The sequence below is a fragment of the Haliotis cracherodii genome, unplaced genomic scaffold, assembly GCF_022045235.1.
Source record: "Haliotis cracherodii isolate W230 unplaced genomic scaffold, xgHalCrac1.p SCAF_14, whole genome shotgun sequence".
NCBI lineage: Eukaryota > Metazoa > Mollusca > Gastropoda > Lepetellida > Haliotidae > Haliotis > Haliotis cracherodii.
Genome location: NW_027266269.1, coordinates 40,192,923 through 40,209,409, shown reverse-complemented (window position 1 = coordinate 40,209,409; position 16,487 = coordinate 40,192,923). Strand labels below are relative to the sequence as shown.

The following is a 16,487-nucleotide window of genomic DNA, read 5'->3' as shown; positions in this document are numbered from 1 at the left end:
TGTTGACTGTGATAATGAGCGCTCTCCTGAATTAACTTTGACAGTGATCACTCTCATGATATAACTTTGATAATGACCGCTCTTGTGAATTAACTTTGACAATGATCGCTCTCATGATATAACTTTGATAATGAGAGCTCTCGAGAATTAACTTTGACAATGATCGCTCTCATGATATAACTTTGATAATGACCGCTGTCGTGATTTAACTTTGACAGTGATCACTCCCATGATATAACTTTGATAATGATCGCTCTCATGATATAACTTTGATAATAACCGCTGTCGTGATTTAACTTTGACAATGATCACTCTCATGATATAACTTTGATAATGATCGCTCTCGTGAATTAACTTTGACAATGTTCGCTCTCATGATATAACTTTGATAATGACCGCTGTAGTGATTTAACTTTGATAATGATCACTCTCAAGATATAACTTTGATAATAATCGCTCTTGGAATCGTACAATATAATACACTCTACAGCTAGAGCGAGATATGCTCACCCCTTCAGCCAACACCTGGCCATCCCTGATTTTCAGCGATCATTTCATGGTATTTTCACCAGTAGTTTGCCTTTTACGCCCGGTGGAGTCTGGCTCGGCAGATACTCAAGGCTCAGTATTCTCTGGTGTTGACAAGATTCCGGGAAAGAATATGTCTTCAACAACCCATGCTTGCTGTAAAAGGTGACTATGCTTGTCGTAAAAGGTGACTAACGGGATCGGGTGGTCAGGCTCGCTGACTTGGTTGATACATGTCATCAATGCCAATTGCGTGGATCGATGCTCATGACATTAATCACTGAATTTTCTGGTCCAGACTCGATTATTTACAGACCACCGTCATATAGCTGGAATAGTTTATAAGAGTGAGTGAGTGAGTGAGTTAAAATTTAACGTCGCATCGGCATTATTCCAGCCATATAGCGACGAGACCAAGCTAATATATATACAATTAAGTTATTTATGCAATGACATATTTAAAATCAATTTATGAAACATATTGGAGCATACTATATTTAAAAACAATTGATGAAACATATGAGCATTACAATATCAATAATACAGTTTAAAAAACAGGCTATAGGCCACCAGTAACCAAAGCTATGCCACTTCGCTGGGGATCATGGGGACTTACAGTACCTCTGCTTCCTGCATGATACCCTAGCAGGATTTACGTCATCACTTTAGCCACTGGTGGTTGTGCACAATACTAGCCAATATTAAAAAAATACTCATCAATGAGTTGGCTTAAAACACTGGTTGATGATAGTTACATCAATTACTATAGGATTACGTGTCACACAGGGGGGACAATATTTTTACGCTACGTTAACCTCCTGGACAGAGCCTTTAATAATGTCAGTTGCTAATAGCATCACACCAAATTTAAAAACAAGCATTTAATTATTCACATACATATTTAAAATTTATTATACAGACCAATTTCTTTCAAGTAATTTATGATGAGATGCCCGCTGATACGGGAAAAGAGATCTTTTATATTTACACTTTGATAATGTGAATCCCTTGCGATTGCAAAGTCCACACAGTCAAGCAATATATGCTTGACGGTGAACCTTTCATCACAAGGGATACACTTAGGAGGTTCGTCCTCATCTGTCTTAAGCAGATATTCGTGTGTAAACCGACTGTGGCCAATACGACACCGTCGTAAAACGACCTCGTCATGTCTTGACTGACAACCCAAGTAGGTATGACCGATTGTTGGTTTCAATTCGTGGAGTTTATTGCTTCCTACTTGGGTGTCCCACCTCTTTTGCATAAGATCCCGAGTATAAGATTTGATGGTAGGTTTGAAATCACTGTACGGGATACGAAGTGAAGATAACGGTTTTCAAGAGCTGCTTTAGCTGCAGCATCGGCTTTTGAGTTACCTGTTATGCCTACATGACTTGGTAACCAGCAAAAGACGATGTCACATTGGCCAGTGGAAAGATCATTATAGAGTTCTAAAATGTCAAGGATAATAGGGTGATATGGTGAGACACTTTTAAGTGCCTGAAGGCAAGATAACGAATCGGCCTCCACATACAAACTGTCCACGGGTGAGGTCCTAAAAGCTCCAAGACAGAGTCTTAGGCCTTGATGGTGTATAGTGTCCATTTTTTCTAAATTGCTTTTGCAGGCTCCACCATAGACAATGGAACCATAGTCCAGTTTGGAGCGTATTAATGATCTGTACAAGTGAAGGAGGGTGGTCTGATCCCCTCCCCACTCGGAATTTGAAACGACTTTCAACAAGTCGAGAGCCTTCAGGCACTTTGCCCTGAGATATTTAATGTGTGGTAAGCATCCAAATTCATGCAAATCTTTTAAAATACCATGTTTCCACGTTGTATCATATGCTTTCTCTAGATCGAAAAAAATTGATACAGTATGTTGTTTGTTGACAATGGAATTTTTTATAAACGATTCTAAACGCACCAAATGGTCAATGGTACTTCTGTTTTTTCGGAAACCACACTGGATGTCACTCAGGAGGTTATTGGTCTCCAGGTACCAGACTAATCGATTGTTGACCATGCGCTCCATGGTTTTACAAACACAGCTAGATAATGATATTGGACGGTAGTTGGATGGATCTGTATGATCCCGTCCTGGCTTTGGAATAGGAATAATAATAGCATTGTGCCACGAAGAAGGGAAATTTCCGGTTGTCCATTTTTCATCAAATATACTAAGTAACGTTTCCAAACATGAATCGGGCAAGTGTTTCAGGAGCTGATAGTGGATGTTGTCGGCTCCTGCTGCAGTGTCATGAGATTGCCCTAGGGCAGTATATAATTCATGGAGTGAAAATGTTTCATTATAGTCCTCACCATTATCAGAGTTTAAAATTGACTTTTTTCTTTTCCTGCTGTTCTTGAAACCTCTGAAATTGAGGATTATAGTTTGATGATGAGGAATGATTTGCCAAAGTGTCACCAAGTTTGTTGGCAATTTCGGATTTAGTAGTTAAAAGTGTATTACCATCTTTAAGATGGTGAACTCCAGATTTAGATCCTTTGCCCTTAATCTTTTGAACCATGTTCCACACCTTGGACATAGGTGTGCGGGAATTAATTTTTGAAACATAGTTCCTCCAGGATTCACGTTTATTCTGTTTAAAGGTACGTCTCGCTTTAGCGCCTGTGATTTTAACATTATTCAACTTGTGGACAGTTGGATGTCGTCGGAAATATTTTACAGCTTTCTTCCTATTTTTTCTAGCTTGTTTACAATTATTATCGAACCATGGTTTACGTATATGAGGGTTTGCAGAGGACTTATGAATGCTTTCGTCTCCAATAGCATTCAATATATCTGAAAAAAGTTGTATAGGATCAGGAACATTCCTGAAACTTTCGGGTTTTAGTTTTTCAGAACATTTAGAATAAAGACCAATCGGCCCTTGTAAAATTCCACCTTGTTGAAGGTGGTTCGTCAGACGGGTTTATAGTTGTAAGTATTGTTGGAAAATGGTCACTTCCACAAAGGTCATCATGGACCGACCATTCGAATTCATTTAAAATATTTGAATCTGTCAGTGAAAGGTCAAGTGCAGAGTATGTGCCAGTGGCGGGATGAAGATATGTGGTATTACCATCATTGAAGATACATAAATCATTGTTTGAGATAAAATCTTCAAGGACTTTTCCCTTATTATTTATGTCAGTTCTCCCCCATAGGGGATTATGACTGTTTAAATCGCCCATGATGATACAGGGCTTCGGGAGCTGATCGTACAAAGTCTGAAGATCTGATTGACGGATAGTTGAGGAAGATACAGTGAACACAGTGTAAACACTATGTTCAAAGTAACACGGACAGCAACAGCTTGTAGAGTAGTATTGAGTGGAACAGGGCTATGGATTATGCTCTGCTTCACCAGGATAGAAGAACCTCCTGTAGCTTTATCACCAGGAGGGGAAAACGAGTGGTAAGAACTGTACTGACGGATATCAAATAGATCTGTGTGTTTCAGATATGTTTCTTGGAGACAAAAAGCTGACGGTTTAAAATCTTGGATCAAAAGTTGTATTTCATTAAAATTGTTCCTAAGACCTCTGCAATTCCATTGTACAATGTGTTGTGGATTCATGGTGGGGCTTCCACAGGAGAAATGTCACGCGAACGTGAGGAAGACTTTGTAGTACTCCTATCGGTATCATGTGGAGATGGAGTTACCTCCATGTCCAGAGGACCAAAGGAGTTATGGACATCTAAAGGAGAGGTGGCCTTTGGTGTTTGCAGCTGTTTTTGCTGCTTCTTTTTCAATAATTTCTTTTCCCTGTTTGTAAGTTTGGTAATTTCTTGTTCTGGTTCTGTTTCGGGTTCATGTGTTGGTTTAGGAGTCTCAGACTCAACATTTTTAACAGTTTTGTTTTTGGGAGGAGTCACAGACGAGGGTGTCACAGCTGGTTTATGGAGTGAAGCAGTAGGGAGTGGCTGAACAGACTTGACACCTGTGAGATCAGTCTGGCAGTCGATAGAGGCAGTAGTGACAGGAGGACGGGAGACAGCAGCAGAGTAAGAGAGAGTGGAAGTGGTTGAACTAAGACCCACAACCCTCTTCTTAGCTTCGTGGTACGAGACATTTTGTTCTGTCTTGACTTTAATAATTTGGGACTCGCGTTTCCACACAGGACAGGATTTTGCAGAAGCCATATGGTTCCCACCGCAGTTTGCACACTTCACATCCTTCCTGCAGTCAGTGGCCTCGTGTTTGTCACCGCAGCGGTAACAAACAGCGGAGGCATGGCAGGACTTGGATCCATGTCCAAACGCTTGGCAGGTGTAGCACTGGAGAGGATTGGGGATATACACCTCCACTCCGATGTTACAATAACCAGCTTTGATAGATTCAGGGATAGTAGTTCGGGCGAAAGTGAAGAGGTATGTGTTGGTCGGTTGGACCACACCATCCCTCTTTACAGTGAATCGTTTGACAGCTGTGACAGACTGTTGGTCAAGTTCCTTGGCTATATCGTCTTCGGACATGTCGGACAGGCAGCGAGCTCTGTCACGGGCATTAGCTCTGTCACGGACAATGCCCTTACACGAGTTCAGTGTCTTGTGCACTGAGACAACAACTTTGATATTGACAAACTCATTTAAACCGAGAAAATTGATAGATTGTTGTCTCCGTGCACATTCTACAAGGAGAGAGCCAGAACGAAGCTTTGTGACATTTGTAACCTCTCCGCAGATACCAATGATACCTTTTGAGATAGCAAATGGATTAAGTTTGATTGGTTCTTTGTCTAAAGCTTCTATGACCAAGAAACGTGGCAAATAGTCGGATCGAGTGGGCGTAGTATTTTCAACAGTCTCTATATGTCGTCTTTTTGAACCAGGGTGATGGGAAGCCATGTCGAAAGGAAAATAATTCAGCACCCCTTTTCCCTACCCACCATGGAGTGTCTACAAGGACAGTCTTATGCTGCAGCGGATCTCCAAACTGCAAAGACTGGGGATAAAAGGGTGGTATACTCCAGCAAATTTGACACGAAGAGCTATAGCATTCTACCAAATTAAAGGTCAGGCTCGTTCGGCCCATGACAATCAATTGGAGAAGTACAGAATTCTGAGGTCAGCATCACCAGATTAGCCCATGAGCCACCGCCTTCTGGGCATAGGGCTCTAAGCAAGTTTTATACATTGATAGATATGATATAGACATGTAGAATAGATTTATTTTTAAATACCAAAAGTGTGCATGAAATATTTTATGCACAGGGCATGACATGACCAGCCGATTCATAGAATCGGGCCCATTCTACCTCCCGTCTAGGCAAAGTTAGGGTCGAAGTGGTGTGTTGGACTAAGGAGCACTATTGCCGGCTCCGTCGCCCTCGACCACCAGAATCCCTTCCTCTGCCGACACAGGGTCGCAGCCCACGGCAAACAGGCTGCCCACTTTGGTCGCCTTTTACGACCAGCAATGGGGTGCTGAGGACACATTCTTGTTTATCTTCCCCGGGTCCCCACGGGGAAGTTTATAAGAGATAGATGTAACATGTCGGAATTAGAGTATCACCCAAAGAGCTATCACCCAAAGGAAATTTAGAAGTTTAATCATGATATGCAGTTCCTGATTGGATAGTTCTCTTAACTCCTCATCATCTGAACAAATATCAATATGGTGCGACAAAAACGTATGCATTACATTGAAGCTTCATTAGAGTCCAAAGCGCTTTGCTTCCTGCCCCGGGGGTAATGTAAAGGGGTAATGTAAAGGGGTAATGTAAAGGGGAGTATGTTTTGAAGAACCTATGGGGATCAGCTCCCCGGCAACCTTGTCGTAAAAAAACTAGTAAATAGATTGGGCTGTCAGACTACGTGACTATACTGATTGCATGTCAATCACCAGATTGTCTGGTCTAGACTATATTTATGAGGCAGCCGTCATATGGCTTGAATATTGCCCAGTGCGGTGTTCAACAAAACAACATTTTGCAAAGTGCAGTTCTAAGATCTCTAATATTTGCAATCGATTCGATGACACGCCCTCAGAACGGTGTTAAAGCAACAAATCAACAAATATGGTTCCTTCTATTCCTCACATTTGTTTGGTTGGTTGGTTACTTGTTTTACGCCGCACAGCTATATGATGGTGGGCTGTATATGATCGAGCCTGGACCAGACAATCCTGTGATTGATATTATGAGCATCTACCCACACAACTGGGATCGATGTCATGCATCAACCAAGTCAGCGAGCATGACCACCAGATCCCGTTAGTCGCCTCTTATGACATGCATAGTCGCCGACCCGTGAGGATCCAGGGTAGAATAGGTCTTCAGCAACCCATGCTTGCCGTAAAAGGTGACTATGCTTGTCGTAAAAGGCGACTAACGGGATCGGGTGGTCAGGCTCGCTGACTTGGTTGATGCATGTCATCGATCCCAATTGCGTGGATCGATGCTCATGGTATAAATCAATGGATTGTCTGGTTCAGACTCGATTATTTACAGACCGCCGTCATATAGCTGGAATATTGCTGAGTGCGGCGTTAAACAACAAACCAAACCAAAAGCCTTCAACGTCAAGCATGGGTTAAAGTATCAAATCAACAAATATAGTTCCTTCAATTCCTCACATTTGGAAACACAATGTGAACAACTGGTAACATGTTGCAGCCTCAACGTCTCCATCCCGGTGCAGCACCATCAGCGTCTGAAGCACCTCCGTCATCCGCCGGGGGTCAGAAAGAGGAAGAGAAATTAGTACATTTTACGGATCAGATCGGCTACCGATGTTTAGTGTTCTTCATCACGGAATAACGACCTCACCACTTAGTGGGAATTCCTGGTTAGAATTAGTCCCCGGCAACCTATGCTTGCCGAAAACGGCAACTAAATGGGTAGCGTGGTCAGCCTCGCGGACTTGCTTGATTGCATGTCGTCGTTTCCCAATTAGGTAGATTGATGAGCGCGATGTCAATCACTGGATTGTCTAAGTCTAGACTCATTTATTTACAGACCACCGATTCTTTGCAGCTAGAATATGGTAAAAAAAATAACAAAATGTATTTGTTACACACATTTTGGCAATTCTGATTGGTCGAGAGATCCCGAAAAGTTATATTCAATAAATGCACAAAAACTTGCGTCAAACGTCATAAACGCACGATATCCCGGAAGTGTTGGTTGTTATGTTGTTTAACGCCGCACTCAGCAATATTCCAGCTATATGACGGTGGTCAGTAAATAGTCGAGTCTGGACCATACAATCCAGTGATCGATATCATGAGCATCGATCCACGCATTTGACCTGACCACCCAATCCCGTTAGTCGCCTTTTACGGCAAGCAAGGGTTGCTGCAGACCTATTCTACCCCGGAATCTTCACGGGTCTTTTAAACTTGAACAAGGAGACCATACTTTTGATTCCGACAAGGAACTGGAAGACATTTTTGTGAAATTAATTAACATTTATGAAGTGGCAAGTCGACATAGTGTTTGTTTGTTTGTTGTTTAACGCTGCACTAAGCAATATTACAAATCGGAATAATGAAGGGAAAACAAACTTGTTACATTGCCAAACATAAACTTTTCTATTTTGATAACGAAAAGAATGTAAAAATTATCAATCTAGACCTCACGAAAAATAACGTACATAACTGATTTTTTAATCATTTTCTCATGGATTATGAACACATTAATTACAAGAAATATAATTATGAGTCATTCTTATCTTGTACATCGATGAATGACCCAAACGTCCAGGCCGAGGGTTGTTATAGTGAAAAATGTGAATTCGACAAAAGTGAGGATTAAATTTAAACGCTAAGAGCACTTGTAAGTGTAAATTGAAGTTAAAATTTAAATTACTGGAATTTGGAATATCAAAGTTGATATTCCAGAAACAAGCTTGACATATTTAACCGTTTCAAAAACCTTTCGGAGCAAGCTTGGTTGGTTGGTTGGTTGGTTGGTTTACGCCGCACTCAGCAATATTCCAGCTATATGACGGCGGTCTGTAAATAATCGAGACTGGACCAGACAATCCGGTGATTGATATCATGAGCATCGATCCACACAATTTGTATCGATGACATGCATCAACCAAGTCAGCGAGCCTGACCACCCGATCCGGTTAGTCGCCCGTGAAGACGCCGGGGTAGAATAGGTCTTCAGCAATCCATACTTGCCGTAAAAGGTGACTATGCTTGTCGTAATAGGCGACTAACGGGATCGGGTGGTCAGGCTCGCTGACTTGGTTGTTGCATGTCATCGATCCCAATAGCGTGGATCGATGCTCATGCTGTCAATCACTGGATTGTCTGGTCCAGATTCGATTATTTACAGACCGCCGTCATATAGCTGGAACATTGCTGAGTGCGGCGTTAAACAACAAACCGACCAACCAACCGTCTCTAACGACAAGCATACTCGCCTTTTATGGCAAGCAAGGGTTGCTGAAGACCTATTCTACCCCGGATCTTCGCGGGTCTGGTTTGAATGCAATTTAGTCCTCTCCAGTCTGTCTGTTGAGAGCGCGCTTAAGTGAGTGAGTTAATATTTAAAGTCACATCGGCAATATTTCAGCCATATAGTGACTATAACAAATTAGACAATACATCAATTTAGAATATAAACCTGTCGACAAAGGACAGTAAAAGTACTAGATTATCACAGATGTAGGTTTAAAACTAGTAAATGATCATAAAACTTCACAATTCATATAATACAATACATTACAATACAACGTAAAAGTGGGCTATGGATCACCAGCAACCAAAAGGTAGGTCACCATACCGGGGACCATGGGGACTTACAGTACCTTTGCTACCTGCAAGGACCCCGGCAGGATTTACACCATCCCTTCAGTTACTGGTGATTATGGACAAGTTTAGCCAAACTTAAAACTAACAAATATTCTACGATTAAAAACCTGGTATATATAAATTACTTTGAATGAAGAGGGTTTACGCACCCTCTCAGGGGGACAATAATTTTACGCTACTTCAACCCCCATCAAGGGTACAACCACTAACAATCTCAGTTAAGAACTATATACTACCAATTTATAAAATATATAACTGTAGACATCAAAATTTATTAATCAATTCAATTTCCTTTAAAAATCCAAGAATTAAATGAGAGCTTAGGTTAAAAAGATCCTTGAGTGATGAAACTTTGAAATAGTTATCCCTTGTGATGGAAAAATCAACACAGTCAAGCAGGACATGCTTGACTGTGATTCTTTCATCACAAGGGATGCAGAATGGAGGATCTTCACCTTTTAAAATATACTCCTGAGTGTAACGTGAGTGACCAATACGACATCGTCTTAAAATGACCTCTTCAAATCTGGACTGACAGCCCAAGTAGGTGTAACCAATATTAGGTTTAATTTCATGTAATTTATTGATACCTACTTGGGCGTCCCACTTCTGCTGCATTAAATCTCGGATGTAAGATCTAATCATGGGTTTGAAATCAGTGTGCGGGATCAGAAGTGGTGTCACAGATTTGTTGAGTGCTGCTTTTGCAGCATTATCGGCCATGGTGTTACCAACAATTCCGACATGGCTGGGTAACCAACAAAAAAAGATGTCGTATTGGCCAGTAGCTAGAGAATTATACAATTCAATAATTTCGAGTAAAAGTGGATGTTGATGTGACATATTATGAATAGCCTGCAGGCACGAAAGAGAATCAGAAAATATAATAAACCTCTGATATTTTGACTGTGTACTAATATATTTGAGAGCTACTAGAATGGCATTGGCTTCTGCTGTGAAAATAGAACAGTTATCAGGTAATCTGGATGAGATAGTCTTGGATCCAATGACAGTGGCACTGGCAACGGTGTCACCATCCTTGGATCCATCTGTAAAGATTGATTTGTAAGTATCATATGAATTTCTTAATTCATTATATTGTTGTTGATAAACCAGCAGGTTTGTTTCAGATTTCTTTTGTTTAGTTAAGGTTAGGTCCACCACTGGTTTCACTAACTGCCATGGCGGAGAAGACAAAAGCTGAGTAGGGGCTATAGTGTCAAGATTTATTTTAGCAGCAGAAATATGGTATTGTATTCTTATTCCAAGTGGTGGAATAAGAGATGATTTTTTTTTATAGAGATTTTCGTAAAGGGGATTAAAAACACAGTCATATGCTGGATTCGAGTGATTAGAATATAATTTAGAGACATATTGTAAAGACAATTTTATGCGACGGTGTTTTAGGGATGGCTCATCAGCCTCCACATACAGACTATTAATGGGTGAAGTCCTGAAGGCACCAAGGCAAAGCCTCAGACCTTGATGATGAATTGTATCCAATAATTTTAAATTACTTTTACAGGCTCCACCATAAATGATGGAGCCATAATCCAGTTTAGATCGGATAAGTGCTCTGTAAAGTTGGAGGAGGGTTTTCTGATCCCCTCCCCACTTGGAATTTGAAACAACATTCAGCAAGTCAAGTGCTTTCAGACATTTATTTTTCAAATACTTTATATGCGGTAAGAAGGTCAAATGGTGATCGAAAATGATGCCCAAAAACTTGGCCTCCTTTACAACTTTAATAGGATTGCCAGCTAAAACTAGTTCTGGGTCTTTATGAGGTTTGTATTTTCTGCAAAAGTGGATGCAGTTTGTTTTAGATTTTGAAAATTTAAAACCATTTTCTAATGCCCATTTATGAATTTTATTTAGACACAATTGCAGTTGCCTTTCGACAGTATTCATATTTTTACCACAGCATGAAATATTAAAATCATCAACAAACAGTGATCCATCAATTGAATTGCTTAAAACTTTTGAAAGGCTATTAATTTTAATACTAAATAAAGTGACAGACAAAATACTGCCTTGTGGGACACCCTGATCCTGATGATAATGATCAGACAGGGTAGAACCCACGCGGACTTGAAAATGCCTGTCGGTTAAAAACTCAGATATGAATTGCGGCAAACGGCCACGTAATCCAAAATCGTGTAAATCTTTTAAAATACCATGTTTCCATGCAGTGTCATATGCTTTTTCTAAGTCGAAAAAGATAGACACTGCATGTTGTTTATTTATTATTGCATTTTTAACAAATGATTCTAACCGTACTAAATGGTCAACGGTACTGCGATTCTTTCGAAAGCCACACTGAATATTTGTAATTAAATTATTTGATTCCAAGTACCATGTTAATCTATTGTTGACCATGCGTTCCATGGTTTTGCAAACGCAACTGGTCAATGAAATGGGTCTATAATTTGAGGGATCACTGTGATCCCGTCCAGGTTTCGGTATGGGTATAACTATAGCATCACGCCAGGAAGAAGGAAACTGACCTGTTGTCCATATATCATCAAAAATCAACAAAAGGGTTTCTAAACACGATTCTGGCAAGTGCTTCAGGAGTTGGTAGTGTACATTATCAGCTCCTGTAGCAGTATCATGAGCTTGTCCAAGAGCAGTATGAAGTTCATGGATCGAAAATATTTCATTATAGTCTTCCCCATTATCGGATTGAAAATTTATAGTTTTCTTTTCCTGCTGTTTTTGAAATTTTTGGAATTGAGGGACATAATTTGAGGAAGAAGAATGTTTCGCTAACGTTTCACCGAGTTTATTTGCAATATCCGATTTATTTGTTATAAGGTCATCCCCAGACTTAAGATGGTGGGTACTACTTTTAGTACCCTTACCTTTAATTTTCTGTATCATGTTCCATACCTTGGACATGGGCGTTCGTGAGTTTATTTTGGAAACATAATGTTGCCAAGATTGCCGTTTATTTTGTTTAAACGTACGCCTGGCTTTAGCATTTAAGATTTTATATTTATTCAAATTATGAACCATTGGATGACGACGGAAATAGTGTTCAGCCTTTTTCCGTGCCTTCCTAGCTTGTTTGCAGTCATTGTTGAACCATGGTTTACGGATGTGTGGATTTGTAGAGGACTTAGGAATACATTCATCAGCGATTTTGTTTAATTCATCAGAAAATAATTGCACAGGATCAGTCACGTCAATAAATAGGTCAGGCTTCAATTTTTTGGATGCGAGCATTTCAAATAAAGGCCAGTTGGCCTTAGTGAAGTTCCATCTTGTTGAAGGTGGAACATCTGAAGGTAAGACAGGTTTTAAAATGGTAGGGAAATGATCACTGCCACAGAGGTCTTCGTGGACGGACCATTCAAATTCGTTTAATAAATCAGAGTGAGTGAGTGATAAATCAAGAGCAGAGTAGGTACCTGTACCGGGATGTAGATATGTGTTTGAACCATCATTATGTATACACAAGTCGTTGTTTGAAATGAAATCTTCCAAAAGTTTACCCTTGTTATTTGTCTGAACACTACCCCAGAGTGGATTGTGCCCATTTAAATCACCCATAATAATACAGGGCTTGGGTAGTTGATCATAAAGAGCCTGAAGTTCAGACTGTCGAAGGGAAGAAGATGGTGGAATATAGAGCGAACACAAAGTAAAAACTATGTGTAAGGTTACACGGACGGCAACAGCTTGAAGAGGAGTAGCAAGTTGAACAGGGCTATGGATAACGCCGTTATGCATGAATATTGAAGAACCTCCAGTGGCTTTTGCCCCTGGAGGTGAAAAGACATTGTAGGAGGTATAACCTCTTATATCGAAGTGATCAGTGTCTTTGTAATATGTTTCTTGAAGACACATCGCCGATGGTTTGAAATCCTGAATTAAAAGTTGTAAATCATTATAATTATTCTTAAGTCCTCTACAGTTCCATTGTATTAAATGTGATGATTGATTCACGGTGGCTCAATGGGAGATCTCTCACGTGAACGTGAGGAAGAGGAACACCTTTCGCTACTGTCTGACGATGGAGTCACCTCCATGTCTAAAGCACTAAAGGAGTTGTGAGTAGTTACTTCCGAAGAAGAGGGGGTACTGGGTGATTGATTTCTATTTAACTTTTTTCTTTGTTTTTTAGATGATTTTCGTTCCAGAGAAGATGGTTCTTCAGGAGATGTTTCAGGCAATGCTGCAGTAGAAGTTTCAGTAGCAGCTTCAGGAGATGCTTCAGACGAAGTCTGAGTTTCAGCCTGAACACCATACGATAGTGATGTGGATTTACGTTCAGTGATAGCAGTGACGGAAGTACTTGGAACAGGTCGATTTGAATTGACCCATGTCAAATCAGTCTGACACAGTACAGATGAGAATTGTTTAGCAGATTTGGTCACGGCAGCAGAATAATTCAGAGTTGAAGGAGCTGTTGATTGACTGGCAACAAGCTCCCTAGCCTCTGCAAAAGAGATGTTTTTTTCACATTTCAGTTTTAGTATTTGGGTTTCTGTTTGATATACAGGGCAGTATTTAGAAGAGGCCATGTGTTGGCCTTCACAGTTTGAACACTGTAGATCCTTAGTACGCTTAAAGCTTCAACAGATCCTTAGGCTTTGGTTGTGCAGTCTCCTCCGTGCCGCATGGAGCCATAATCCAGATTTGAGCCAATAAGTGATATGTGCACGTAAATAAGTACTGTCTGATCCCCTTACTACTTACGATTAGGCACGCCTTTTAACTTGTCAAGAGCATTTATAGGAACTTTACACGAACTAAACTCGTATGAAATGTGTGGTAAGATGGCAGTAAATAATAAGGGTGATCGGAAAGTTTACGTAGCCAAATGGGTATTGCTTGTTGTCATGTGCAGCAACTTTAGTTTTGTTTGTTTGTTTGATGTTTAACGCCGCACTAAGCAATATTCCAGCTATATGATGGCGGTCTGTAAATAATCGTGTCTGGACTAGACGATCCAGTGATTGACTTCATGGGCATCGATCCACGCAATGGGGAAACGATGACATGCATCAACAAAGTCAGCGAGCCAGACCACCCGATCCTGTTAGTCGCCTTTTACGGCAAGCATGGGTTGGTGAATCTGAACAGAAAATGTCTTTTAGACAGTGGTCAAATTCCACAAATGTTATATTTGCGATTACACTTTATTAGTAAAGGTCATATTCCACTATTTTTGGAGGTTGCTTCGAACCCACACACCCAGGGTTGAGGCACCTAATCAACAGCACACAAAGTCAGCGATCTAACCCAATCAGACACTGAGGCTCAAAATTGAAGTTGGACAACTGGTTGTCTAGACCACAGACCCCTGAAGCAGGGTAGTGATATAACTGAAACAGTGGACCCATATATATAAATAGTCTATTTATATATATGGATCCACTGTTTTAGTTATATCACTACCCTGCTTCAGGGGCCTGTGTTCTAGACCACTTACTTTGTGTAGATTGACACGGATTCCATGGCCAAAGGCTATTTGTACTTTACTAAGAAAGTGTTATCCCAAATATAACATCTGTTACAGATAACTGCATCTGTTTTCGAGAAGTCAACTTGACAATTTGATAAAGACATAAGAGGCGACTAACGGGATCGGGTGGTCAGGCTCGCTCACTTGGTTAAAGAATGTCATCGATCCCAAATGCGTGGATCGATGCTCATATGATATCAATCACTGGATTGTCTGGTCCAGGCTCGATTATATAAAGACCGTTATCATATAGCTGGAATATTGCTGAGTGCGGTGTAAAACAACAAACCAACCAACCAACCAAAACCATGGACACGGGTGGTGATCCCGTTCTTGTGGATCTTTTTTCTTTTTGCGGAATTTCTGTTCGAACTGGCAAAATCAAAACTTTGGTAGGTTTGGTTTGTTGTTTAACGCCGCACTCAGCAATATTCCAGCTATATCTGTAAATAATCGAGTCTGGACCAGACAGTCCAGTGATTGATATCATGAGCATCGATCCACGCAATTGGGATACGATGACATGTATCAACCAAGTCAGCGAGCCTGACCACCCGATCCCGTTAGTCGCCTTTCACGACAAGCATAGTCACCTTTTATGGCAAGCATTGGTTGCTGAAGACCTATTCTACCCAACAATGGAATTTGGCCAAGACGTTTAACTAAAGCTGAAGGTATACGATATATATGATATCATGCAGTTCGCCCATTTCTTCCACTGAATTACCCACCTGAATAGAAACAAAGGAGAGTAGTGAAACCGCCTCATCTGTTTCCTACTGAGATTTTTGCATAAAGATACAGAGTGAGAAAAGCCATTCACAAGACAGCTGTATTGCAAGTGGGATTTTCCTTAACATTTCTTAAAGACCCCATTCCCTTTGTGTCAGGCAATACTCAAACATCTCCAGCCTTTGATGTCGTATTCACAATGCTAAGGTACAATCGAGAATGCTCGTTTTACGAAGACTTCAAAGAGTGTTATACGGCGGTCGTTCAAAGGTTGTTTGATCAGTGTTTTAAGAGCCAGGTTCGTAGTAAAGATTTCCAAACGTGCTATAGTAAAGACTTGGAGGGCTTTTTCCAATTTAAGTGTTGAGTTACCAAATAATATCCGATCCATTTCCCTATTTTGGCTTGTACCATATGTTCCTGTGTTTTTTCTCAGGTAAACATTGACTTGCCTTTGCAATTGTTTTTGACGGCTGCCACCGATTGGGAAGAATAAGCTCACCTTATCGCGAACAACTGGTAATATCACAATTTGGGAGTGATTTATAAACGCATGCTTATTGTATAGTCGGAATCTTAACATGGATGTATTATGGACATGGATAGGGTTTGGCCGTTTGTATTTAATATGGAGTAGTTACCACTTACCACGATGGTAACTACTATATTATGTCCCAATGGCGTAGATCGATGCTCATGATGTCAATCGATAGACCCGTGAAGAGCCGGGGTAAAATAGGTCTTCAGCAACCCATACTTGCCGTAAAAGGCGACTATGCTTGTCGTAAAAGGCGACTAACGGGATCGGGTGGTCAGATTCGCTGACTTGGTTGATACATGTCATCGATCCCATTTGCGTGGATCGATGCTCATGATATCGATCACTGGATTGTCTGGTCCAGACTCGATTATTTACAGACCGCCGTCATATAGCTGGAATATTGCTGAGTGCGGCGTTTATGAATAAACAAACAAATAATT

The 16,487-nt window shown here is 40.6% G+C and overlaps 1 protein-coding gene across 1 annotated transcript; it reads right to left on the bottom strand.

The window, feature by feature from the left end:
- Window positions 1-4,107: 4,107 nt before the first annotated feature.
- On the bottom strand, window positions 4,108-5,382 carry LOC139460448 (uncharacterized). Its single transcript, XM_071241933.1, has one exon. The coding sequence runs from the start codon at window positions 5,380-5,382 to the stop codon at window positions 4,108-4,110; it is 1,275 nt and encodes a 424-aa protein (XP_071098034.1).
- Between the last annotated feature and the right edge of the window lie 11,105 nt (window positions 5,383-16,487).